Source organism: Acinonyx jubatus, chromosome C2 (assembly GCF_027475565.1).
Source record: "Acinonyx jubatus isolate Ajub_Pintada_27869175 chromosome C2, VMU_Ajub_asm_v1.0, whole genome shotgun sequence".
In the NCBI taxonomy this organism is placed as follows: Eukaryota; Metazoa; Chordata; class Mammalia; order Carnivora; family Felidae; genus Acinonyx; species Acinonyx jubatus.
The window spans coordinates 130801083-130828212 of NC_069384.1; the positions used below are offsets into that span (position 1 = coordinate 130801083).

The following is a 27130-nucleotide window of genomic DNA, read 5'->3' on the forward strand; positions in this document are numbered from 1 at the left end:
GTAAGATTACTGATATTTTTTTGTTGTTCTTCCTAATACTATTCTTAATTTAATTTTTTACCAAGCCATTCCCTCAAGCACCTGATTCCAGGTCTTCTCACGCTAGATCACTGGTTGTTCCAGTAGGTAAAATCACACACTGACATTTAAGAAAATGTTTTCAGTAATAGCAATTTAATTACCAACAGTTCATGTTTGCATTTGCCATACCACCCAAAGCATGGATGAGACCTGGGCCAGAAACAACAAGGCATACGCCAGGCCTAGAAGCAAAACAGAATTTATTTTATTAAAAGCAGGTCAAGTGGAACAGGTGATTATATCACTTTAGGGGGAAACATGGCAACTTTCTTGGACTTCAAAGGAAGGACATACAGGTCTTTACTACAATTGGTAAAGCAATTATTAGAATATTTTGTGAATTATAAAAGAAACAAAAGAAAGATTGTATCAGTCTTCCTGCAAGAAAGAAGAGACCCATCATCTTCACACTATATTTCACTAACTTCTTCATATTTTGAACCTCTTCATATTTTAAAGAGGTTATATTTGGGCCCCATTGATTTAACTGTATACAAAAGAAAATTTTTGATGTGGAGTACATTTTTATGTGGAAAAATATCTTTAAAAAATTTTAATAGATAAATATGTCAATTGATATCTGACAGAAAGTAATTCTGAAATGGAATGACCTGCCTCAACTTTTTAAAAAATTTAATTTGAATGCTTTACCCTAGATGTAACTTTCTAACTTCAGAACACTCAAGGAAAAAGTATCTCCATATATAATTCAGTTTGCCATTTTATATTCACAAAGTAATTTCTTAAGAAACTGTTTAAGACAGCCTTTAAAAGAAACAGATATAAAACATAGACTTGAGTTTACCTGCCTGTCAGATATCCAATCGCAGAGGCAGCATAACAAGCCTACAAAGAAAAAATACTTAAGCATACTGGGATCATTACAGTAAGTACATGTATAAATATTTACTATTAAATAAAAAACTAGAACAGAGTGGTAAAGGAGGAACTGGAACGCTTTCAGTTTTAATAAGTAATGTTCTACCTGTAAATTTCAAGTAATGGCTTAGGTATCTAATCTAGCTCTTAGTGTTTCAAGGAATTTGTCTATATCATCTAGTTTATTAATAATACCCTCTTAGATTATTATTAATAATATCTGCAAGATCAACAGAAATGTTCTCTCTCAATCCTAATATTGGCAATTTATGTTTTCTCTCTTTTATTCTTCATCAGTCTTGCTAGGGATTTATCAAATTTATTAATCTTTTAAAAGAACCAATTTTTGGCTTTGTTGATTCTACCGTTAGATTCTACTGTTGTTTTCTATTTCACTGATTTCTGCTCTTGTATTCATTATTTTACTCCTTTCATTTTAGGTTTAGTTCGGTTTTCTTTCTCTAGCTTCTTAAAATATAAGCTTAAATCACGGATTTTTAAAAATCTTCTTTGGTAATAGATTTACTTAAAGCTATTTCTTCTAAGAACTGCTTTAGCTCTACCTTATAAGTTTGAAATCTCATCTTTTCTATATCATTCAATTCAAAATATTTCTTATTTTCTGCTGTGATTTCTTCCTCAACCCATTGGTTAGTTAGGGTTCATAGTGATGTGTCCTTTTTCATTCCTGCTATTAGTAATTTGTATTTTCTCTCTTTCATTTTTGACCACTCTGCCCTAAAGTTTTTTAGATTTTACCAATCCTTAAAAACGTTTACCAAGTATCAAATATGTTATTTTACTTTCAAGTTTGGGGATTTTCTAGTTATCTTTCTGTTACTGAATTTATTTCTACGCTGTCAGGTTACATATACTGTATGTTTTCAATCTTTGAAGATTTGTTGAGATTCCCTTTATGGCCTCCATATGGTTAGTTTTTACTTTTCTTTCTTATTTTATTTTTTTATGTTTATTTATTTTTGAGGGGGACGAGGGAGCCGGGGAGGGGCAGAGAGAGAGGAAGATAGAATATCTGAAGCTTGGACCCATGAACCCTGAGATCATGACATGAGCTGAAGTTGGATGCTTAACAAACTGAGCCACCCAGGCACCCTGGTTAGGTTTTACTTTTAAACTACCCTTCAACTGCACAGGAAAAAGGGGAGGTGCTAAATTAAATACAAGATAACCTGAAAAACTGCTAAATACTCTCTCAAATAAATCCTTTTTCTTAGTCTGAGACATCTTTTTCTAGTATTATTTCTTCTCATTTTTTTTTTAGAAATAGTAATAAAAATGATATTTTTCTAAACACTCAATTTTATGTGTAGTAGACTTAACTTAAATAAACGTTTAGGATATAAGGGTAAAAAAAATTAAAAATAAATTTTTAAGAATCTTTAACTGCTACCACTACCATATGCCCAACTAAGAAAGGGCACACAGGCTCCATGCCGTTTCTTTGTTACTATTCTCCGCTGGCCCTTATCACTTTCCCTTTTGCACACAAGACCAAACTCACACAGGATAGTAATAAGACAACTCCAAAAATGCAAGTGCATAAAATATAATGTCTGGTGCAATCTGAACACTGAAGAACACTGTCCACTTATTAAAGCGGGGTAAGAAATATTGCTACAGAATGCAAAATACAAAACAACATATACCAAAAATTATATCCTTCTGGTAGCAAATGTCAAAAGCTGAAAGGAACTCTTTTTATGATCATAAAACATGTATTTCTCTACCAAATTACCTCCACTCACAAGCAGAATGCTGTGTGTAGTACTTAAGAGAGCAGACTCTAGAACTGAATCGTTTTGATTCGAATCTTGCTCCTCTCCTTTCCGCTGTGTAGTTTTGGCAAGTTCCTCTGTACCCTGGCTTCCTTATCTATAAAATGAACATGACTGACAGCACTGCTCTGAGGATGAAATCAGTTAACATATGTAAAACATTCAGAACACTGCCTGCACAGTTAGTCCTCAGTAACTGTCACATTCCCAACAGTGTGCCTCCCCCCTGGAAAGCCAGTCAGCGTATGTCTTGATCATGCTAAGGATCTGATGAAAGACCACCAGGTCACAACCATCCACAACCAACTACACCTTTCTCTTTAGCACAAACGAGTAATTGGACGCCAAATCCTCTTCGGCCTCTTGAATGGCTTCTGAATCTGTTCTCACACTCTCCTTTCATCACCCTGTCATTACCCTGAATTCAGGCACTAGTTAAGTCTTCCTGAGTACTGTACTGTGAAGAGTCAGGTTGACTGAGGGGACTACGTACCGGGAACGTCCTACAGGCATCTCAGTCATCAAATTTGCATTCATTACCTTTTCCCTCCAAATTGGTTCTTCCATCTGTATTCCCGATCTGAGTCAGCGGTGCTGGGATCCCCCTAGTCAGTTAAGCAAGCCACATCTAAGAATCATTTCCAAAAGAGCTTGTCCTCTCCTTCCTAGTTGGTTAATGCCCACTCATACTTCAAGGCAGCTCAGGGATCATCTCCAGGAAACCTTTTCTGAAGCTTTAGGCTGAGCTGAGTACCCTTTTCTGGACCTCCACAGCACCCTGAATATATCTCTATCATAGCACTTATCACATTATAATAAAATTGTCTGTTTATGTCTGTCTCCACAGCCAGGTTATAAGCTCCTCAAGTACAAGGAAAGTATGTCATTCATCTCCATATTCCATATGTCCAGTAAAGCACCTGGGACCTACGGAGGCCCTCCACTGAGATTACAGGGACTGAAACAAAACTTCAAGCTGCCCTGCTGATCCATACTCTGTACTACCATGATTTCTAGAGTACAAATCTAATTATGTCTCCCACCTATTTTGAAAAACCTTTCAGGTCTCATTCAATGCCTACTAAAAAAGTCCACATTCCTGAATTTCCAGCCATAGATTTTCTACAACCTCCCCTTAGTCTACCTATTCAGTCTCACAGCTCATTGTGCCTTTAAGCTATTTTGATGGAACAGCATGAACAAACCTTGCCTTCACTGGTAATCTTCTCTGTTCCACACAGAGAGAACCAGTCATCCTTTATGTGCACCATTCCTTTACATATATATATATATATTTTTTTTTTTTTTTTTTTTTTGAGAGAAAGGGACAGAGACAGATAGAGTGCAAGCAGGGAAGGGGAAAAGAGAGAGGGAGACACAGAATCTGAAGCAGACTCCAGGCTATGAGCTGTCAGCACAGAGCCCGACAGGGTCTCGAACCCATGAACCACAAGATCATGACCTGAGCTGAAGTCAGACACTTAACCGACTGAGCCACCCAGGCGCCCCTATATGCACCATTCCTTATACATACATTTTTTGTTTTATTTACTTATTTTTCAGAGAGAGAGAGAGAGAATACACGTGAGCCAGAGAGGGGCAGTGAGAGGGAGAGAGAATCCCAAGCAGACTCTACCCTGTTATCCCAGAGCTAGACATGGGGCTCGATCTCATGAATCATGAGATCATGACCTAAGTCAAAACCAGGAGTTGGATGCTTAGCTGACTGAGTCGCCCAGGTGCCCTCATACATACATTTATAATTATACTATTATAATTACCTCACCTTCCCAAACTTAAAGATCACAACTAAACCTGGTTCCTGAAGGAAATATTGAAATACAAGCCTCTAGATTTGGGCTTGCTTTACTGACTAGGTGAATCACAGTGCCACTGACTCAAATCATGAATACAGAGGGAAGAGCCAATCTGGAGGGAAAAGGTAGTGAATTCAAAATCAGACATGGGTTTCAGATACCTGTAAGACATTCCTGATATATATTTCCCTCAGTCATGTGACTCATTCCAATAGTCAGAAGAAGACTTATACACCAGTACCTGGTATGTACTCAATAAATATTTGGTGTTTGAAGAAGAAACCAAACATTCCACCTTCATAAAAAAACAGTAAAATATAAGTTATTTTATTACATTTTACTTACTAACTTATTAATAGGTCAATAGCCTTATTTTCTCACATAGACGACAGAATAGAATATTGTTCTAAGAAGAAAGAAATGATACAAACTCAAGACCTGATTTAAGATTTTAAAAAACCCATACTCCTCAAATCTTACACTTAAGGCCTGCCATTCAATTAATAAACAATGTACTAAGCATTTACATCATGCAAAAGCCCCAAACAAGCCAGGCACTCCGGGGATATAACAAATGAACTACAACTCCTGCTCTCTAGGAGCCTACATGTGATGGCAGAGAAAGGGTACCACTTAGGGAGGTCAAGGCAGCTGTCTGGGCAACAGATGGTAAGAGCCTGAATTAGAGAGCAACAAACAGTGAGAGTGCAAAGCAGGAATACTTAGTTTTAGATGGACTGACAGGATATGACGCTGCAGAAGTAGTTTCTTGATCTTTTAAACCAGCACATAGTAAGCACTGAGACTGGGTTGACAAAATGTCTCATCTTCCTTTCTTTTGCTTCCAAATAAGCCTCTAGGAAGAGTGGTTGCATGACGCAGTGGAAGGAGGACTGGACTGGGATTTAGGACACCAGAGTTCTAATCATGGCTTTACCATTTGTGAACCTATTACCTTGCAGGGCCACCTACCATATAACATGAGAGCCTTGGCCTTCACCCATTCATCTCTAGGCAAGGCCTGAGCACCTATCATGTGCTAGGCACTGGGGATACAGATGTGTCAAGAAGAAATAATATCCCCGCTCTCCTGGATCTCACAGCCTAATAGGGAAGTCAGACCAGACAAATAATACACAGAAAGAGATACATCATAACAGGTAGTTATGAGAGGACAGAGGAACCGAATTCAGACCAGGAAAAGTGTCCCTTTCAGTTCCAACGCTCTAGACTTGGCAGAGAACGACTCGGTGTAGTGTCAAGAGCATGGACTTCAAACCCCAGAATACTTGGGTTCAAATCCTGGCTTCTGACACTAGCAACGTGTCACCTCGGGCAAATTACTCAACCTCTCTGTGCCAACTAGGATTAACAAAAACAGTTCTTGCTTCATAGGATTGCTGCGCTTGGTCTGCTTGAAGAACGGTGGTAAGGGCTGAGTGTCTGCGATGAATATCTGCTGCTATTATCAATCATTCCCAATAACGCTTTCGGCCCCCCACTGTCCATACTCACCGCTTGCTCATTCCTCATCCCGACATATCTGATGCCCATCTTCTGGGACGCAACGGCGATTTCGGTCACTGGGATGCCTACGATGCCAAACATGTACTCCACATCCTGGGGGCCAAGAACAGGGGAGTAAATGCCCGGGCCCGCGCCACACCGTTCCCTCCCGGGGCGCTAAAAGGAAAGCCTCAAGGAAAACCTCCCCACCTCCCACCGCACCGCACCGCTCTCCTTGTCTCCAAGACAACGTCTCCGCCCCCCCCCCCCCCCCCCGCCGGCTTCCGTAGGAGAGTCCACCGTACTTGCGTTTTCAGGGCCTGGGCGATGACTTCAGCACCAGAAACCTGCTCCTCGTCTCCGTCGCTACGTGCGGCTCCGTTAGTCTCCGACATCTTCCACCTAAAACTTCGAGATACTCTCGCAGTCAAACATCAAGCTGACACGTAGACGCCCAGCAAAATAAAGTCGGGGGGACAGCCGCTCACCAATTGTGGAAACCGCTCCTCTGACAAGGAGGAAGGCAACCAACCAATTTGAAAAGCGGGAAGGAAAAGGCGGGACTTAAATCCGTCCGCTCGCAGCGTGAGTTGAGAATGTAAACACACTCCTCCAATCAGAGCCGTGCCCTTTTTCCAGCTCCTCCATTCGCGGGGCCAGAGTGCCAGAAGGAGGCGGGACTAGCAGGAGGCTGAGACCTATGCCAAGCAGGTGAGACGCGGCCCCTCTGAGGCTTCTAGCTCCTCTGTGCCTACCCTCCGGAGGCATTTGGGGGTTCGCTAAGGCGAGTGGAGCACACGCAGAGTAGGAGCGGAAGGAGGGCTAGGAGCACTAGCGGAAGGGGGCGTGGCGGGCGCTCTCGCCTCCGCCCCCCCCCCCCCCGGGCGCCCTAAGGGCCTAGACAGGTTTCGCAAAGGCTGCTGGGACCCGGGTGGGCTGGGTGGAGCCTAGCCTAGTGCAAAGTTGAGTTTCGGTCGTATTATGCTTGTACGTCTGCTGTGTACTAGGCGTTTACTACACGCTTTTTGGTTTACACGCTCTTTTGTAACTAAAGAAGTTTCACAACTATGTAGTTCGTGAAACATAGTCAATAGTACACGTCAGTTAAATCCATAAACGGATTTGCTCTTTATCCCAATATACATGGGGACACCGAATTTCCTAACCAAAAAACAAAGTAATTTTGCCCAGAGCCATTGAACCCATCCCATTCTTCAGAATCCCCAGCTTGTACTCTACTCACTGTTTAGCCCTTAGGCTACAAGAGACAAGAAGGAACCCTTGAACCTAGTTACATTTGACCATTGTTTTCTCTAACCCTTGCGACTAGCCCACTCTTCCTCTCCACTCTCCATTCTTGTCTTTCCAAAATCAGGAAATGTGGGTTTTCATAATTTTTAGATTTAGTCCCTGTCTACCACCAGTCCCTGTAGCTTGATAACCTTTTAAAACGCAGTTTTGAGCGAAAAAGATGTTTGTAGTGCAATTTCTGAGGGTGTGGTCTCCGTCCAGGTCCTGAAACCACCGGTTCAGTAATAAAATCTCCATAACAAAGAGTGGAACTTTAAATTTTTGAGGATTTGGAGTGTTTCAAAGCAAAAAGGCAAGTAATATGTGGAAGGTAGAGGAGAAGGGAGTGGATCATGGGTAGAGGAATGAATGAAAAGCACTGGAAGTGAAAGGATTTCTAAATCCAGAGATTTTCCAACTGTAGTCATGGGCCCTTCCAAAAGGTCTTCTTTTTGGCGGTTCAAGCCCTAACCTCCCACTCTAAAGACAAGAGAGTGAAATAGTTACCTCCCTGGATAGGGGACCTAGCCTAAGGTAGCCGATCAAAGTGGGAGATTTCTTTGATGTCTCAGAGTTCCTCTAAAATATAAATGCAGGTGTTGCATTTCCACTCCAAAATGTATCCATATTTTAATATAAATATTATCTTTTTATGAGGTAAAATAAACATGCAATTAAATGTACAGGTCATAAAGAAGTTTTGATAATTGGCTATACCTATGTAATTGCCACCCAAAATAAAAATGACATTTTAAGCTTACCAGTCAAGTGAAATTGATGTTCCAGAAAGATGCAAAATGTTCTTTGTGTGGCTTTGAATAGTCCTGTTCTTTGTCTCCCGTCTCTGAGAAGCATGGACCTCCTCTATCAGGTAGTATTGTTTATATCAACACCTATGTGAGAGTCTGTACTACCATTGTATCAGAATCACTTGGAAAGCTTTTTAAAAATGCAGTTGCTTAGGCCCTACACCACATCTTCTGAATCAGTGAGTTAGGACAAGTTAGGCACCTATATATTTTTTAAAGCTGCTACCTAATTTTGATTTGCAGCCTGACTTGGGAACCCCTAGCTCTGTATTCATGGTTGAGGCATTAGTTAACAATGAAATGTGTGACTGCCTGTTACCAAAGTAATACTGTTGATTCGTTTGGATTTACAGGTTCAAGGCTACTTGTTTGACATTGGCAGCACAGACCGTGTAGATCCTTAGTCCATTCATGGGACCTTGTGTCTACTTCTGTGTCAAAACAATCATGGACAAAATGACTCCACATAAAGTGTGGTGAAAACTGTGCCATGAATTGGAACAAGTCCCCTGAATTTAGATTAATGGGTTTTACAAAAAGGATAAATTCTCAACTGACTGGATTCTGGCCTTTAGCAAGGGAAAAAGTCAATGAGACTATTTAAACTTGCTTTCACCTTTGTATCTTTGGTTCAGGGTACAACGTTCCACTGTGTACTTGGTCGGATGATTCAGCAGAAGTGATCCTTGTCCCCAGGATTAGCAAGCCCTGAGAGCAACTCCTTTCCATCCAATTGTGATTACAGGATTCTGCTGTGATTTATCCAGGCCCTTCCATGCAAACTTTGTAAGCATTAACCACATTCTTTATTACTTTGATTGGTGGTAGGCATGGAATTTTATTTGGTGCATGTTTCATTGGAATTTTTTTGTTTGGTTTTGTTTCTTTATCCATGGAATGAGGTCAAAGGAGGAATAAGTCTGAGTTGTTTTTTGTTTGTTTGTTTGTTTGTTTGTTTTTTAAGAAAAGGCTAACACAATGATAATATGCTCTCTAAAGCACAGAGCTGGGATGACTGGGTGCCTCAGTTGGTTAAGTGTCTGACTCTTGATCTCAGCTCAGGTCTTGATCTCATGGTCATGAGTTCAAGCCCCACATTGGGCTTCGTGCTGGGTGTGAAGGCTACTTAAAGAAATAAAATAATAAACAAACAAACAAAGAGCAGAGGTGGTCATCAAAGTGTCTATGCCCAAGTTCATCTGGGTAAAGAGAATATCCAGGCAACCAGGTAACTTATTAAGAGTTGCAAATATAGTGCCTAGAGAAAATATATTCTCTAAAGGCAGTTTCTAAAAGTAATAGTAACTCCTCAGGCCCCCAAATTATGATAGTATGTTTTAATTTCAGTAAACAAAGACACTAAAAATCCTTGTGATTATTTAAAAAGCAAAACACCAGCTGAACCTATAAGAAATTGTCTCACAAACCTATGTTGTCAAGATGTGAAGTGTTTGGTTATCAAGTGAAGAAATGAATTAGGGTTATTTGTGATATATTATAGAATGGCTGAAAAGAAAAGAAAATTGGCTGAAATAAAAGAAAGCTGAAACTAAGTACCTTAAAAACAAAGAGCAAGCAACAATAACAAAAAGAAAAAAGGATATCTATGTAGAATATTCTTTTTAAAACCAACACTGAAAACCATACAGCAAGAAATGTGCTATAAAAAAAATGTGTGAACATAATTAGAGCAGAAAATAAAATATAAAATAAAATGTTCTTTGAATAAAATAGGTTAAGTTGATCTTTGCTTCTCATTAAATTGACGGACTGCAAAGTACCAAAGCTCAGAAATAGGCTTGAAGCAAAACCAGTGAAAAGCAGTTTTATTATTGAGGTGTCTGGGACAGGTTTAATGCCTATTACTGGGAGACGGGTACTCGGGGACGGGTACTGGGTTTTTTTTCCAGTTGTCTGTGACCTAGAGAAAGGTTGGATTTCTGCCCTTGGCTAGGACACACAAGCACCTTTTCTCTACATTTGAATGCCAGCTAGACCCAGACCTGGAGTGGGAAACGCAGTTGGGCAGAAACTGAAGAAACATTGTGTCCCTCTTATTGCTGTGTCTTCGTCCATTGTGTGTATGGTTGTTTGTTTGTTTTTTTTTCAATTTAAATTTGGGGTGGTTTGACTTCAGCAATCGTTAAATCACTAATAAACATGTTACTTTATGTAAAGCGCACCAGAAAATGGTGACAACTGTGTGTCATGCTATGAGGATGTAAGAGATTTATCTCAAGTGGCTTAGAAACCGTAATCCAATATTTCTCAGTATGATAGAACCCCACACTTGGGGGTGGCCCATGGTGGGGGTGGGGTGGGGGACAGCTATCACTTATGAAAAGTGGTAGCAATAGTTCAATGCTTCTGTTTTCATTTGTTTCTTCTGTTTTGCCATTAGCCTTCATTACAGTCCCTTTCCTTAGCTTTTAAAAGTGTACCTTATTGTTTTGTTTTGCTTTTAATCTGTTCCTCATGTGAGCAAAACAAAGAATCCACTCTGGGGCAGAATCTCTGAATGATTCCCGGGGTTCTGAATGGAACTGCTGGGGTGTAATCCCAGGTGAGGGACATCTTCCTGATTAAGAGTTTAGGCCCTTGAACTTCCTTCTGTGTCATAACCTTTGAGTTCCCCTTCAGAGCTTACCTGTGACATATTGTTTTATTCACTTTAAAGTTTGTTTATATTTGACATTTATGGCATCTTTCAAACCCATGAATGGGAACAGAGATGGATTCATACACATGTACCCAGCCCCGAGCTCAAGAAATTCATTAAAAATACAGTGAAGCTCCCTATGGATCCCTTCCCCAGTGCATTTTCCACCCCCTGTGCCATAGAGGTAACCACTATCTTGAATTTGGTGTTTATAATTCCCACATTAGCCATTCTCTTTTTTTTTTAAGTTTTTTAATGTTTTTATTTACTTTTGAGACAGAGAGAGACAGAGCATGAGCGGGGGAGGGGCAGAGAGAGAGAGGGAGGCACAGAATCTGAAGCAGGCTCCAGGCTCTGAGCACAGAGCTCGATGTGGGACTCAAACTCAGGAACCATGAGACCATGACCTGAGCCAAAGTTGAACATTTAAACGACTGAGCCACCCAGGCACCCCTCACATTATCCATTCTTTACTGGATGGACATTTAGGTTATCTTTAACTTTTCATTGTTACAAACAAATTTCTCTAAACATTTTTGCATGTCCCCTGGTGTGCCTGTGTGAGTTTTTATGTATATGTGGCTAGGGGCGGGTCACATCAGTGTTACTAGATATTGCCAAATTGGTCTCCAAAGTTACTGTACCAATTGATATTCCCACATTCTGTTTATAAGAGCTCCCCTTTCTCCACATTCTCAATCATGAAATTTTAAATTTTTGCCAATCTACGTGAATGTGAAATGGCTTCTCATTTGCATTTCCCTGACTACTAATGAAGATACAGGTATAGATATGCCATCTGGGTTTTCTTATTCTGTCAATTGCCTCTTTTATATCTTTTGCCCATTTCTTTATGGATTGTTTATCTTTTTCTTATTTATTTGTAGATATTCTTTATATATTCTGAATGCTTATGCTTTGTCTTTTAACTTTGTTTATAGTTACTTTTGAGGTGCAAAGTTGTGGGGTTTTGGGGTGTGGTCACATTTGACAATTCTTTTCCTTTCTGTTTTATACTCTTTGTCTCTTGAGAAAATATTCCTTAACCTGGGATGAGATTTATTTTTCTATATTTTCATCAAAAAGTTTAGCCTACCTGGAATTGATTTCTACATGTGATGGAAGGTATCATTCCAAGGGGTTTTTTCCACATAATATCTATATCAATTAGATTTGCTGTGTAATTAATCACTCTAAAACTCAGTGACTTAAAACAACGACCATTTATTTAATTTATAGTCTTGTGAGGCTGGACTCAGCTGGGCTCCTTCATGTGCCCGTGGTCAGTTGCTAGGTCACTCTGCCACTGGAAGCTGACTGGTTACCCACTGGGGTGGCAGGTATATTGCTACTGAACCAGTTATCTCTCATCATTCAACAGGTGTCCCTGGGCTTCTTCAGATGGTGGCAGCAGATTGCAAAAGGGGACAAACCCCACTGTGGAACCTTTGTATATCATGGTTGCTAACATCCTGTCAGCTAAAGCAAGTTACATGGCCGAGTTCAGACTCTGACTAAGATGGCATTAAAAGTGACATGATAAAGAAACATGAATATGGAGAGAGGAATCATTGCTAGCCATTTTTGCTAGTCAGTTTCCCAAAATATCCATTTTCCGTTTATGGTATAGTTCATTCTTATCCCAATGATCCATAGTGTCATCTCTGTTATATATCAAGTTTCCATATATGTATGTGGTCTGTCTCTGTACTCTGCTCTTTCTTAATTTTTTTGAAATAAGTCTTATGTTGGTAGGGAAGTCCTTCTATTTTGTTCTTTTGAAAACACCTTGTCAGTTGCTATAATGTCCTATTGCTGCTATAACAGATTACCACAAATTTGGTGGCTTAAAAACAACATAAATGCATTATCTTATAGCTCTATAGTTCAGAAGTCTGAAATGGGTCTCCCTGGGATAATATCAAAATGCTGGCAGGACTGCGTTCCTTTGTGGAGGCCTTAAAAGAGACTCCTTCTAGCTTCTAGAGTCTTCCCACATTCTTGGCAATGTGAACAATATCAGGCCTAAACCTTCTCATGCTACCATCCCTCTGGTTCTCCCTCTTCTACTTTCACTCATAAAGGCACTGGTGATTGCATTGAGCCTACCTACATAATCCAGGATAATGTCTATTTTACAGTCAGCTCTTTAGCAACCTTTAAAAATACATATACACACATATATAATATATATATGTATATATATGTATATGTATATATATGTGTATGTATATATATGTATATATGTATATATATATATATGTATATATGTATATATGTGTGTATATATATATATGTGTGTGTGTGTATATATGTGTGTATATGTATATATGTGTGTATATGTGTGAAGCAGGCTTCACACTCAGCATGGAGCCTAATGTGGGCTCAATCCCATGATGCTGGGATCATGACCTGAGCCAAAATCAAGAGTTGGATGCTTAACCAACCGAGCCACCCAGGCAACTTTAGCATCTTTAGCAACTTTAATTCCCTTTTGCCATGTAACCCAACATACTCACAGGTTCTGGGGATTAGAATGTCTTTAAAGGGCCGTTATTCTGCCTACCAGATCTATTCATGGTCTTTTTCTATTATTATAGAATCAGTTTATCACATTCCAGTTTAACACTCATTAGAATTTCAATTGGAATTATATTGAATTTATAGATTAATTTGGATGCAACAATGTCTTTATATTATTGAGTCTTTTTGCCATAAGCATATCTCTCCATTTATTTTATTCTTCTTTAATATCTTTCAATAAAAATATTTCATTATACTTGCTATATTTATTCCTAAGCACCTAACTTTTTATTGATTTTTTTGCATTTTCTAGTTTTAGGGGGCCACTGTATTAGAATGCAATTAATTTTCGTATGTTGGTCTTAAATTAACTATTTTACTATACTTTCATATTAATTATAATAATTTGTTTATGGATTCTCTTGGATTTCTTTGTAGATAATCATAGAATCAATGAAAGTTTGTTTTTTCTTTTCTTGGTCTTTTATCTTTTCTATTTCTTTTTCTTAGCTTAATGCACTACCTAAGACCTCCAGTACAATATAGATAAGAAGCACTGATAAGTGGCATTTTTATTTCATTTAACCTGTTAATACAGTGAATTAAGTTGATATACTTTTTCATATTAAATGCTTTATCATTCTTGTGATAAACCTCGTTTGGTCATGATGATGATTTTCTTCTTATACATTGCATAATTCAGTTTGCTATTATTTTTATTTAGACTTTCTACATTTGTGTTTAAGAGTGAGAGTCAACCATTATTTCATTTCTTGAACTATCCTTATCTAGTGTGGGTATCAAGGTTATACCATCTTTTTTAAAAGTTTTGGGACAGTTTGTATAAAATACATAGGTGTAAATATCTTCATATAAAAAAAATACAGTATGTATCTTTTCCTTGAATGTTTGGGAGAATTCCCCTAAACAGTAGAACAAGATTGGTGCTTCTGGGGAGGAGCCTTTGATAATTTAATTTTTCTTGGATAATTGGTCTGCTTAGTTTTTTTCTTTTTTGGACTTAGTTTTGGTAAATTTTATTTTCCTAGAAAGTTACGTGTGTCATCCACGTATCCATTCAACATACATTTGTTCCAGAGTAACAGATAATCAATTCTAAATCTTTGTTATGTTCCCTTTTAATTTTTTCTTTATGTTTATGTGCCTGTTTATTATTTTTGTACCTGATCAATCTTGATGGAGATTTGCTTAATTTCATTAGTCTTTTCAGAGAATAAATTTTGTACCCAGGCTCTCTGGAGAAATGGCTACTTCTAGACCTGAGCCAAGGAATGTGCAAGAGAAGCTTGGGACATAGTTTAATGTCAGATTGCAGAGAAGCTATTAGAAACTACTAGGGTAAGATCAAGAAGAATCCATAGCTAACTTGAAGAGGCTGCCATTGGCCAAGGATGGGATACTTTGAGTTTCAATAATGATAATAATTGAGATGGAGAGAAACTCATAAAATATGTTTAAATATATGAGTTCATAAATGATATTTTTTAAAGATTTTTTTTTAATTTTTAAGTAATCTCCTCACCCAACATGGAGCTCAAGCTTACAACCCTGAAATCAAGAGTTGCATGCTCCACCAACTGAGCTACCCATAAATGATATTTTAAAAAATTGGCCAACTTCAGAGAATAATAGAGAACCAATTCATTATCTTGAAAACTGATTTTAAAAAGAATGGAAGAGAGAATCTAGCATTTATCCTGCCTTTTCTATATGCACTGTACCACTAGATAACCAAATAGCAGATAAAATAGAATGTCTTTTTATAAAAAGTATTCCAATTAATAAATAAAATGATGGAATTAGAAAGCTAGCACTTTGCAATCCCCAATGAACATATAAAGGCATTAAGTATCAATGTTTTGTGCTAAGATTATGAGAAGAGAGTTAGACACGTGCCTCGTGATGAAAATACACACTGCCACCCATAGCCTTGCCAAAAGGATGGACACTGAGTCTGATCCAGTCTTGGATCCAGCTGCCAATTGGCAAGAAATAGCAAAGAAAGAGGAAAAGTTTGAACCTCACCATGCATTTGCAATAATACAACCCATTCTGTTGGAAAATCTACAGGTCTAATCTACAGGCTTCTTCAACAAGTTTGTTTTATGGAAATAAAAGGGACGAAAAAGGAAGTTCTAGATTAAAAGAGATTTAAAGCCTATATCAATGTTTTAATTTTTTTTTAATTTACTTTTTTAGTAATCTCTACACCCAACATGGGGCTTGAACTCACGACCCCGAGATCAAGAGTTTCATGCTGTTCTGACTGAGCCAGTCAGGCACCTCAATATATCAGTGTTTTTAAATTAGGAAGACTAAACTATAATGTCTAGGAATGCACATTGGGTCATAAAGCTTTTTTTTTCTTTTAAAAGAAGTGATAAGCATAAAAGCCATGGTAGTGGTTAGTTGATCACTTATGGGTAGAGTTGCCAGATTTAGAAAAACAAAACAGGGCACCCAGGACTCCCAGTTAAATCTGACTTTCAGATAAACAATGAATAATTTTTTAGTACAAGTATGTCCCAATACACTTGTTTATCCAAAAGTCAAGCTTAACTTGGCTTCCTATATTTTATCTGGCAAAATCTTCATTTTATTCAAGATGGTAATGCAGCACTCTTCCCAGCCTTCCTTGTAGCTGGGGGCCAAAGCAATTTAAATGAAGTCAAGGGGCAGGGCTTTGGGGTGGTTCTTCCAGTCTGCAGCAGAGTGGAATTGGGTATGGAATTCGCACTGTCTTGCAGTGAGCCCGTGCCTTGTACTGTGAACTTCACAAGTTCACCGGATGGTGAGATGGGGCTGGAGGTGGGTATTTCCCCTTCCTCCAGGTCAGTCAGGCTCTGATAAAACCTTAATTGGTTAGCTCGGTTCTCTTGAGGGCAGTCCCCCTGAAGAACAGAATGCTCTGTTTTCCCCTTCTCCCTGCCAGAAACATGATTTTTCCCAGTGTTCACTGGGACAACCTGGTAGAGCTCTTGGAGGCAAAACTCACAAAAGTGTGGGTACCCTGCCCCCCAAGCCGGAAGTTTTTAACTCTGACTTACCTGCCCTGAGCCTCCAAAATTTGTCCGTTGCAGTTGAAGTTTTCCTGTGCTAGTACTGGCTCCCACGGAGGTTTCTGTGCTTCTCTGTATCCACCTGTCTGTCTCTCTAATTTTGGAGGCAACGGTTTGCCCCGTGACCTCAGTTCTCTGAAACAATTACGAAGAGTTGTTGGTTTTCAGATCTTTTAGGTTTTTCCTTGTAAACAATAGAATGGCTCCTTCCAAGCTCCTTATATGCCAGACTGTAAGCCAGAAGTCTCAGCTGTTTTTTTTTCCCTTACGTTTTTCATTTATTAGAAAAACAGGGTAACATTTAAGAAAATATTTTAAATCCCCGTAAGATGACCTACCATGTTTTCATTAATTCACATTCTCTTCTAGTCTTTGATCACATGTATACATGTTTTACTTAGCTATTATCGTTGTAAATACAGAAAGATATTTATTATATGTTTATTTAGCACATCTTAAATGTGGCCCATCATTAGAGTCTTCATAACTGTTTTTTCCGTGTTTGCTTAATATTCCACCTGGTTTATATACATCAATTTTCATACCTTTCTTCATATTGAATATTGTTTGTTTCCAACTTTTAGCTGCTGGGAGTTATTCTTCAGTTTGAACTGGCTTCCACTTCTTGAACACTAAGCACTTTACATTTCTAACTAACAGATAACTTATTTACTCAAAGTTCTATAGTGAGTAAATCGTAGCCAGGATTTGAACTCATATGTTGAAACTCAAAAGCCCGTATTCTTTACTTCCATGGTATGTTGTCATTTCAACTAACTTTTGTTTTGAATGACTTCCTAGGATAAAGTCCCAGAAGTAGACTATAATGCATAATAGAAATTGTCAAACTTTTTTCCCAGTGAGAAATTGCTATTCTTTATCATTTTACTAATTCACCTTACTTCTTTTACAAATTTAATACTTTGGACTAATACTAGTTAATGTCTATTTTGTACATAAATTCAAAGTCTTTTTTTTATGTTTATTTTATTTATTTGGGAGGGGAGGGGCAGAAAGAGAATCTGAAGCAGGCTCCGGCTGTCAGCACAGGGTCTGACCTTCAGCTGGATCTCCAAAGTCAAGAGTTACACGCTTAACCAATCAAGCCACCCAGGCGCCCCCAAGTTCAGAATCTTTCAGTGTTTGTTTATGATTGTTTTCTTCTCATTTATATCTGTTCTTGTTCATTGCCTGTTTATAACTGTTGTCTTGATGTTTATATTTTGCATGTAAATTTTAATTTGTCAGTCTGTTTCTTCTGTTGTTTAAACGCCTTCAGGTTTTAGAAAGTGGTTTCATCAAATATCTGATGGCAAATTCTAATTTATGCTAGTTTTCCTATCATTCAAATAGCTCTTGATTTTGAGTTTATTTTTGTATATGGCCTAAGATGTCTAAACTTAATTCCAGGGACGCGTGGGTGTCTCAGTCAGTTAAGTGCCCGACTCTTGATCTCAGCTCAGGTTGTGATCTCAGGGTCATGATCTCAGGGTCATAAGTTCAAGCCCCGTGTTGGGGCTATTTAAAAAAAATAAAAAATAAACTTCATTCCAAATTGTTTGTAAGTCAGTCATCCCAATATCACTTATTCAATCACATGCTTCCCCCCATTGTTTTGAGTTGCATTGGCATAAAAAGAATATAGGCTTTTGCACAAAATCAGTTTGGGTTAAATCCTGACTCTGGGTCTTGATCCCCTTCAAGTTTAGGAGTAAGCTCTTTCCTAAGAAGAGCTAGACTGTTCCCCTCTGCTTTGTCCCCAGTGCTCAGGAATGTAGCACCAACTATCATGGCAGAGTCAGAAACCTCTCCATCCAACTTCACCCTTCCATCAACCCCAAAGAGCCCTGAGCTTGGAGGAGATGCAGCTGTGGCTGAGCTGGGACCTTTACCAGAGGGAAGAAGGCACACGAGTAACTACTGATCTGATCAAAGCGGAAGCAAACAGAACTACTCAGGGCCTCCAGGAAGTGAGACAAAGGTGGAGATACTAACCATTTCTCTACACCTCTACCATACCGTGGATGGAGAAGACAACCGACTTAGTGAATAGGCTGGAAAGTCCGTTACTCTTGATTATGTACTGTGCTCTAGCTGAATACCGTGAGCACCTGTCCATACTGTGGGGCCGCCTGCATGTTCCCACCACGTTTGTGTCAGGAGAATGCTCTATAGGTACTCAGAACGGATCACATTTGGACCTGTTTGCCTGCTTTGTGCTGTTTCTCTCTTGGTGATCTTGACTGTGCCTTCCCCGTGATGTAATAACTTCTGGTTTCTCCTTAGGAAAAAGTAGACTTCAGCATGTTTTCTTTAGTGCTATGTCTTACTTTAGCTTTGTTTGTTGTTTGTTTCATACTTCCTACTGTTATTTATTTTCAGTGTTTCCAGAGTTTTTAAAGTTTATATATTTATTTTGAGAGAGAGAGAGAGAGAGAGAGAGAGAGAGAGCGCACAAGCAGGGGAGGGACAGAGAGAGACAGAGAGAGAGAATCCCAAGCAATACTCTGCAGTGTCAGTACAGAGCCCAACACAGGGCTCGAAGTCACCAACCGTAAGATCACAACCTGAGCCGAAATCGAGAGTCGGCTGCTTAATTGACTGAGCCACCGAAGCACCCCTCCAGATCATTTTATTAAGGATTGTTCTTTTGCCTTGGGGAGTGTGGTTCCCTGGCTGTGGTGCCCATTCCATTGTTCTTCACTGTCTGCATCCAGGGCATTTCCACCATCGTCGTGGTTCTGTGATTTGGATTTTCACTCCTGAACACTGGTAGGTAAGAGCACAGGGGTGATGGACTTACAGTGATGTTTCACCCACTCCACCCTTAGACATGTTGTGTCCATACACTTAATAATCACAAAGAGTCTTGGGGCACCTCAGTGCTCAGTCAGTTAAGCATCCAACTTCTGCTCAGGTCATGATCTTGCAGTTCATGGGTTCGAGCCCCACATCTGCTTCAGAGCCTGCTTCGGATTCTGTCTCCCTCTCTCTCTCTGCCCCTCCTCTGCTCATGCTCTCTCTCTCCCTCTCTATCAAAAATAAATAAACACTAAAAAAAATTTTTTTTAATCACAAAGAGTCTTTACATTGCCCTCATTTCTGAGCACATCTTCCCTGAAAAATTTGACCTGAGGTTTTGGGACATCATATTTTCCTTGCACTGGTTGTATTACTTCTGGATGTCCAGCCTTCAGGTCCTCATTATCTAGAAGGTGGTTCCTCTAGTTGAAGGTAGTCCAACAAAGAAATGAAGGAAAAATTTCCCAAAGACTTTGAAAAATAATTCTTTGCTGACATTCACTGAGACCCATTTTGGGGAAATTGATGATTCATTCTTAGAGGATGAAGAAGGTAAAGCCTAACTGGAAGCTATAAATATTCCAGAAAAGCAAAGTGGCTGCAAGTGACCCCATCATTCTTTTCTCTGAAGACTGACTGGCAGTGGAAGAAGCCTTCTCTGTGCTTACTTATTTATTTACGTATTCATTCATTCATTCATTCATTCATTCATCTATTTATTTAATTTATTTATTATTTTAATTTATATCCTAGTTAGCATATAGTGCAACAATGATTTCAGGAGTAGAATCCAGTGATTCATTCCCTCCATATAACACCCAGTGTTCATCCCAATAAGTGTCCTCCTTAATGTCTCTTGCCCATTTAGCCCATCCCCCCAGCCACAACCCTCCAGCAACCCTCAACTTGTTCTCTGTATTTATAGAGTCTCTTATGTTTTGTCCCCCTCCCTGTTTTTATATTATTTTTGCTTCCCTTCCCTTATGTTCATCTGTTTTGTCTCTTAAATTCCACATGTGAGTGAAGTCATATGATATTTGTCTCTCTCTGACTAATTTTACTTAGCGTAATATGCTCTAGTTCCATCCAGTTGCAAATAGCAAGATTTCATTCTTTTTGATTGCCGAGTAATACTCCTTTGTATATATAAACCACATCTTCTTTATCCATTCATCCATCAATGGACACTTGGGCTCTTTCCAATACTTTGGCTATTGTGGATAGTGCTGCTAGAAACATGGGGGTGCATGTGTCCCTTCGAAACAGCACACCTGTATCCCGTGGATCAATGCCTAGTAGTGCAATTGCTGGGTCGTAGGGTAGTTCTATTTTTAGTTTTTTGAGGAACCTCCATACTGTTTTCCGGAGTGGCTGGACCAGCTTGCGTTCCCACCAGCAGTGTAAGAGGGTTCGAGTTTCTCCACATCCTCGCCAACCTCTGTTGTTGCCTGAGTTGTTAATTTTAGTCATTCTGACGAGTATGAGGTGGTATCTCATTGTGGTTTTGATTTGTATTCCCCTGATGATGAGTGATGTTGAGCATTTTTTCATGTGTTTGTTAGCCACCTGGATGTCTTCTTTGGAGAAGTGTCTATTCATGTCTTTTGCCCATTTCTTCACTGTATTATTTGGTTTTGGGGTGTTGAGTTTGATAAGTTCTTTATAGATTTTGGGTACAAACCCTTTCATTTTTGCTTTTGTTTCGCTTGCTTCCAGAGACATGTTGAGTAAGAAGTTGCTGTGGCTAAAATCAGAGATGTTTTTGCCTGCTTTCTCCTCGAGGATTTTGATGGCTTCCTGTCTTACATTTAGGTCTTTCATCCATTTTGAATTTATTTTTGTGTCTAGTGTAAGAAAGCAGTCCAGGTTCATTTTTCTGCATGTCGCTGTCCAGTTTTCCCAGCACCACTTGCTGAAGAGACTGTCTTTATTCCATTGAACATTCTTTCCTGCTTTGTCAAAGGTTAGTTGGCCATATGTTTATGGGCCCATTTCTGGTTCTCTATTCCATTCCATTGATATAAGTGTCTGTTTTTGTTCCAGGACATACTGTCTTGATGATTACAGCTTTGTAGTACGTCCTGAAGTCCGGGATTGTGATGCCTCCAGCTTTGGTTTTCTTTTTCAAGATTGCTTTGGCTATTCAGGGTCTTTTCTGGTTCCATACAAATTTTAAGATTGTTCATTCGAGCTCTGTGAAGAATGCTGGTGTTATTTTGATAGGGACTGCATTGAATATGTAGACCACTTTGGGTAGTATCAACCTTTTAACAATATTTGTTCTTACAATGTATGAACATGGAATATTTTTCCTTTTTTGTGCGTCTTCTTCAATTTCTTTCATAAGCTTTCTATAGTTTTCAGTGTATACATTTTTCACTTCTTTGGTTAGGTTTATTCCTAGGTATTTTATGGGTTTTGGTGTAGTTGTAAATGGGATCAATTCCTTGATTTCTCTTTCAGCTGCTTCATTATTGCTGCATAGAAATGCAACCGATTTCTGTGCATTGATTTTTATATCCTGTGACTTTGCAGAATTTATGGATCAGTTCTAGCAGTTTTTTGGTGGAATCTTTTGGGTTTTCCATATAGAGTATCACATCATCTGTGAGGAGTGAAAGTTTGACCTCCTCCTGGCCTATTTGGAATGCCTTTTATTTCTTTGTGTTGTCTGATTGCTGAGACTAAGACTTCCAATACTATGTTGAATAACAGTGGCGAGAGTGGACATCCCTGTCGTGTTCCTGACCTTAGGGTGTGCTCTTTCCTTTGTTATTAGTCTCAGACCAGAAAGTCTCCGGACCCAGTTTGAGACTTATATCGTCAGTGGTTCAATTTTGACCCCTAAGGATTTCTGCTATGTTTTTGAGACGGAAACTGATACGTTTTTGCAGAATATAGGAGATTTTTCAGGTTACCTATTTATTTATAAGTGTATAATTTAAATGTATAAATGTATTAACTATTTATATAACAAAATATTTATCTATTGTCTGGGTTTTAGTCTTTTAAAGTCAGGAGCTTTAGGGTGCCACCTGGGTGGCTCAGTCGGTTAAGTGTCCAACTTTGGCTCAGGTCATGATCTCATGGTCCATGAGTTTGAGCCCTGCATCGGGCTCTGCGCTGACAGCTCAGAGCCTGCTTGAGATTCTCTCTCTCTCTCTCTCTCTCTCTCTCTCTCTCTCTCAATTCCCCTCCCCCACTTGTGTGCATGCTCTCTTTCTCTCTGTCTCTCTCTCAAAATAAATAAATAAACTTTAAAAAATCAGGAACTTTAAACAAATGAAAACCAGCAATAACCTGGTTCTACAATGATGTTTCTGTTAAGGCTAAGGACAAGCACTGAATCCTTTAATTGACATGGACCCAGATTGTTTGGGGGAAGTTTTCCCCCTTAGTTTGAGTGATAAATACTTTGCCACTTATTTTCATTAAATATGGTGGAAACACTTTGAAATCTGCCCCAATTCTATCAGCCCTGTTGAGGAGGCACTCAGGAAATAAAGGTTCTGAATCATGTCTTTGACATGAGGGAAATATAGGAATCAGAACATATGTTCTGTGTGCCTTTACCTTCTACCCCAGTGGGTTTCCAGGTATGACTGCATGCCAGGAACATCAGCATCAGCATCACCTAGGAATTTGTTAGAAAATGCACATTCTGGGGCCCTGTCCCAGACCTGATGAATCAAAACTTCTAGGCACGGGGTCCAGGGATCTGTGTGGGCAAGCCCTCCAGGTGACTGAAGGGATGCTCACGTTTGAGAACCACTGCTGTGGTCTGACCCCCCCAGATTCTCCCTTGGGAGTGCTACTTGGAATCTGTTTCTGCTGCGGCTAAATTGAACACTACCCAGTGGTCTTTGAACGTTTGACTGATAAATTGCCCCAGTTCTTCAACATGTGCCAGAAGGGCTGGACCAGGAGTCAGGAGACTTGGTTTCCAGTCTGTTCTCACTACTAACTAGTGCTGGAGTTTTCCCTCACCGTGAAAATAGAATTTTACCATTTCACTTCCACTGCTTTCTGTGATAGGAAGATAAAATGAAATAATGGATGGTGAAAATGATTCGAAAATGTTAGCATGTAACATGTAAAAGTCAGTGTGGCGTTGATACAAAGTTTTGTTCCCCTAGAACCCTTAACTCAGCTAGATTTCCGCCATTCATTGTGCTGCCTGTCACAGTGTGGCTGGGCTGTGTCACTGCAAATCCAGTCACATCCTATGAAGTGTACCACTGTAAGAGATGGCAACAAACTTAGGACTTGTGAATACAGTCCTAAATTAGGTCCTGGAAGCATAGCAAATAAAAAAACAGTTTTCATGAAGCCCACATCTTAGAAAACCTCTTTTACAGTGGGAAGCAGAAAAAAAATAAAAATGAGAAGGAAAGCAGGAAAAACACCATCCACTTACTACACAAGAATCACTTTGCTATTGTGCGACTTAAGAGCGAACCAACGTGGGCCAATGATCCTCCGTTTGTCCACATGGTGGCAGCAGCGAACCTGTAGATTCCATCTCCGCAGGGGCTCTTTCTGTCCACGCAAGAAAAAGAAAGCACCTTCTTACATTAAATACCGGGGCGTTTCAGGGAGAAGTATTATTTGACTTAACTTATGAAGATAATTTCCCATTTGAGGAAAAGAGAGAGGACTTATAGTTAGATTCAAGTGTCACAATCCTTTGATTGCTCATTTGGTGTCCTAAGGTAAACTACTGTAGTCAATGGAACAGAAATAGGCCCTAATCAAAGGCCTGGTCCAAAGTTACACTTCTGTATGTCACTCTCTCTTTTTTTTTTAAGATCATAGGTGGAATTTCAAAAAAAAATGAAATTGCAACTTACCAGTTCAATTCAGAGGACTGGGTAATTCACTCGCTGTGTGGAGTTCAGCCTTGAATCTTGACACCATCATCACTTGCCACTCACAAGTGTTTTATTTACACTTGACATTTCCTACTGAGACCTCAAAAGTGTCATCGGTGGATAGGTTTGCATGAAACTGTCCAAGCTAAAACCATCGTGGGGCATCTTATTCCAGGGGCCAGTCCCAGGCGAGCTCACAACTAGCATCAGCAGAGGGGGGAACCAGAAAATAGGCGGCTTTCTAGGAAGTAAAAGGTCTATTTTGGGATTTCTTTAAATTCAGATTACGTAAATTAGGTGGAGATTGGACATTATTTCTCCTTCTGTAAAAGAATCCAGGCAAGGATATCATAAACTTCGTAAGTTTAAAACTATCTGGAACTTTACAGTGACTTGGGGGGCATCCTGCCAGATATGCACAGGAACGTATAGTGTGCTGATTCCTTACTGACTTAGCGGCTCTCTCAGCTTTGTTCCACAGGATGTGACATTTCCTTTGCTGACTTTTCCTGCCTCCTTTCCCAGTCATGGGACTGTTCTTCTCCCTGACAAGGCAGGCATGACAGGATCTTTTATTAAAATGATCCATAGTTCTATATATAAATTTTTAAATGTATATACCTGCCTCTGAAATTATCTTATTAAGAGTACCTTAATAACAATCCTTTCATTTTATTGCAAAAGATACTATTGTACTAGTATGGCCAGGAAGGAAATACAGCTAATTATCAAGATGAATCACTTAGCAGAGTGGGAAAAAAAAGTTTGCATGTGTAAAAATAACCAGTGAGTGATATGTTACCAAATTTCCACAAAATAGCTTTCCGTGTAATTTAGACTTTGATTTCTTTTTCTCAGAGACCACAGGAACCTTCCTGACCAGGATTAGTGTCAGAGGAACATTTTTCATGATGAAATGAGATGCTGGGGCTTCTCTGGGGCAGTTAAAAGGTCAGGATGCTTGCTTAGAGATGTCACTCCAGCAAAGCTCTCCCCACCCCGTCAACAACTTCCTGTCTCCCAGATCATTCCTACTGGCATACTGTACGGACTCTGGCGTTTCCTCTGCATGAAGTGGGGAGGCATTGGAAGATTTTGAGCAGAGGAGTGTCAGGACTGACTTAGGCTTTAACCGGATCTCACGGGCTGTTCTAGAAGGGGGAGAATGGAAGCAGACAGTGCAACTGCCTGGCATTGTGAGAGACCGGGGACGGGGCCTGTGATTTTTCTCTGACTTCACTTTTTGCTGTCTTCCTCTGCCCTGGGCTCCAGCCCACTGTTCTCCTTGCTGGTTTCTTGAGCCCTCTCAGCAAGTTCCCACTCAGGCCTTGTTGACCTAGCTGTCCTCTGTGCCTGGAACATTTCCCCCAGGCATCCACATGGCCTCCTCCCTCACCTTTGGCAGACCTCACCTCTCTGAGACCTTTCCTGACCATACTATTTAAAATTGTCCCCCACCCAGGCCAGACCCTCGCTGCCCCCTTCCCTGTCTTTATTTTCCCTTCGCACATACTGCGTAAGGCATCCTCAGTGTTCATTTGATTGTGGTCAGTCTCCCTATACATCCTGAGTGGGGCTGCTTGAGGAAGGGCCGGGCTTGTTCATGGCTGTACCCTGACACCTATACCCACGTCTGGGCTCACAGTCGGATGTCTCTTGGATGTCTGAAGGGAGCACCCTCCCCACTGTGCTGTTTCCTGGCAGTGAGACTCAGGGCACCCTGTGAGCCCGAGCCCCCACATCAGAGGGTCGTGGTGAGCTGAGTGGACGAAGCAGGGTGTGGGGGCACACCGTCACCCAGACGGGGCCTTCGTGTCAGGCCTTCCTGCAGTTTTAGCTCGCCTGTCAAATGCCCTCCGATGGAAGAGGGTGTGTGTGTACCTTTTCAGACTGAGCACACGCCTGTACTCACGGCTGTTTATCGTCCGGGTCCTGGCCAGCTCTAGAACTACATCTGTGGCTGGGTTTCCAAGAGCCCCAGGACTTCTGGAAGCTTCTTGTTCCCAGGGAGCCCCAACACCCCAGCCCACCTGTGCTTTCTGTGGTGAACCAGCACCTGGTAACCACCGGAAACCAGATCTGGATGCTGTCCTGCCCCATTAAAACTGCCCCCCTCTCCTACCCGCTGTGCCCTCCAGAGTCCCTATCTTGGGCCTTGTTGGTTTTCTTGAGACATTTGTGTAGTGCCAAATAAAGAGGGAAAGCCAGCATTTGCAAATTTGGTTAAACCGGCTGCTATTTCACCACACATCGGGACGGGCAAACTGTGGTACCTATTTTTATCATAATTACTCATTCTCTCCTCCCTCATTAAGCTTGCTGCTTTCAAGCATGAATACCTGGTTAAATCTGCCTAACCTCTTATTATCACCCACCTTTGTTCACACACAAGTGATTGCCATTTACAGCCCTCCTGCCAAGCACCTTTTGTAAATAATCTACATTTTACTTTCTCAAAATAGAAAGAAATGTAGTATCTTGCTGGTTCCATAGTTTTCTTGTTTTACCATTTTGCAAGTCCTGACACTTAAACTAATGTCCTCTGTCCCCAAGTAAATGGGTGACACACAGCTCTTCGTTGAGAAAGGGGATGCCGTGACCACCTCGCTGGGCCCCAGGAACTCCTGAGCTGGCTCCACCGGGCACGGGTTCACACAACTCTCCCCTCCCCCGGCCTCAGTTTCCCCACCTCTGAGTGAGGCCAGCATCTACTGCTTGAGAAATACCGGGAATGTGTCTTTGAAGATGAAAGTTTCTCCCCCAAACCATTCCCCATTATCATCATTCTGAAACCAGAGGGAGCGGAAACTAGATTTTGACCGTTAAAATTATCCCGTGCTCGTCTTCAGAGGCAAAATTCAGATAAGAAACCTTATCAATTATACTTTTGTTTCTACTCAAAATCTCATGACTGCTTGCTCAAAGGCTCCTTGTTCTAATCTCAGAACATCATTCAGGGTCCCAGATGAATGGCAACAAGTCCTGGGGTTGGGTATCTGGATGGTGCACTTAGTCCC

The 27130-nt window shown here is 40.2% G+C and overlaps 2 protein-coding genes across 14 annotated transcripts in view; one reads left to right on the top strand and one right to left on the bottom strand.

Moving 5' to 3' along the window:
- HACL1 (2-hydroxyacyl-CoA lyase 1) overlaps positions 1-8384 on the bottom strand; it is an 89842-nt gene extending 81458 nt beyond the window's left edge. For 6 of the 12 annotated variants that reach the window (XR_008297989.1, XR_008297990.1, XR_008297991.1 and 3 more), the window contains exons 1-4: positions 6385-6598; positions 6089-6193; positions 887-927; positions 183-263 (exon numbers count right to left, since the gene is read on the bottom strand). Coding sequence is in view for 9 of the 12 variants with exons in the window: in XM_053221481.1 (XP_053077456.1) it covers positions 183-263; positions 887-927; positions 6089-6193; positions 6385-6474 (317 nt within the window). In the remaining 3 variants the exon portion in view is untranslated. Of the gene's footprint in view, positions 1-182; positions 264-886; positions 928-6088; positions 6194-6384; positions 6600-8130 lie in introns of those variants that run through there. The other 6 variants (XM_027061874.2, XM_053221480.1, XM_053221484.1 and 3 more) reach the window with 6 other exon arrangements.
- Positions 6532-27130, top strand: part of BTD (biotinidase) — a 29937-nt gene continuing 9338 nt past the window's right edge. The window contains exons 1-2 of one of the 2 annotated variants that reach the window (XM_015068481.3): positions 6532-6790; positions 8814-8964. In XM_015068481.3, the coding sequence (XP_014923967.1) occupies positions 8954-8964 (11 nt within the window). In that variant the 5' untranslated portion in view covers positions 6532-6790; positions 8814-8953. The remainder of the gene's footprint in view (positions 6791-8813; positions 8965-27130) is intronic. The other variant, XM_015068482.3, reaches the window with a different exon arrangement.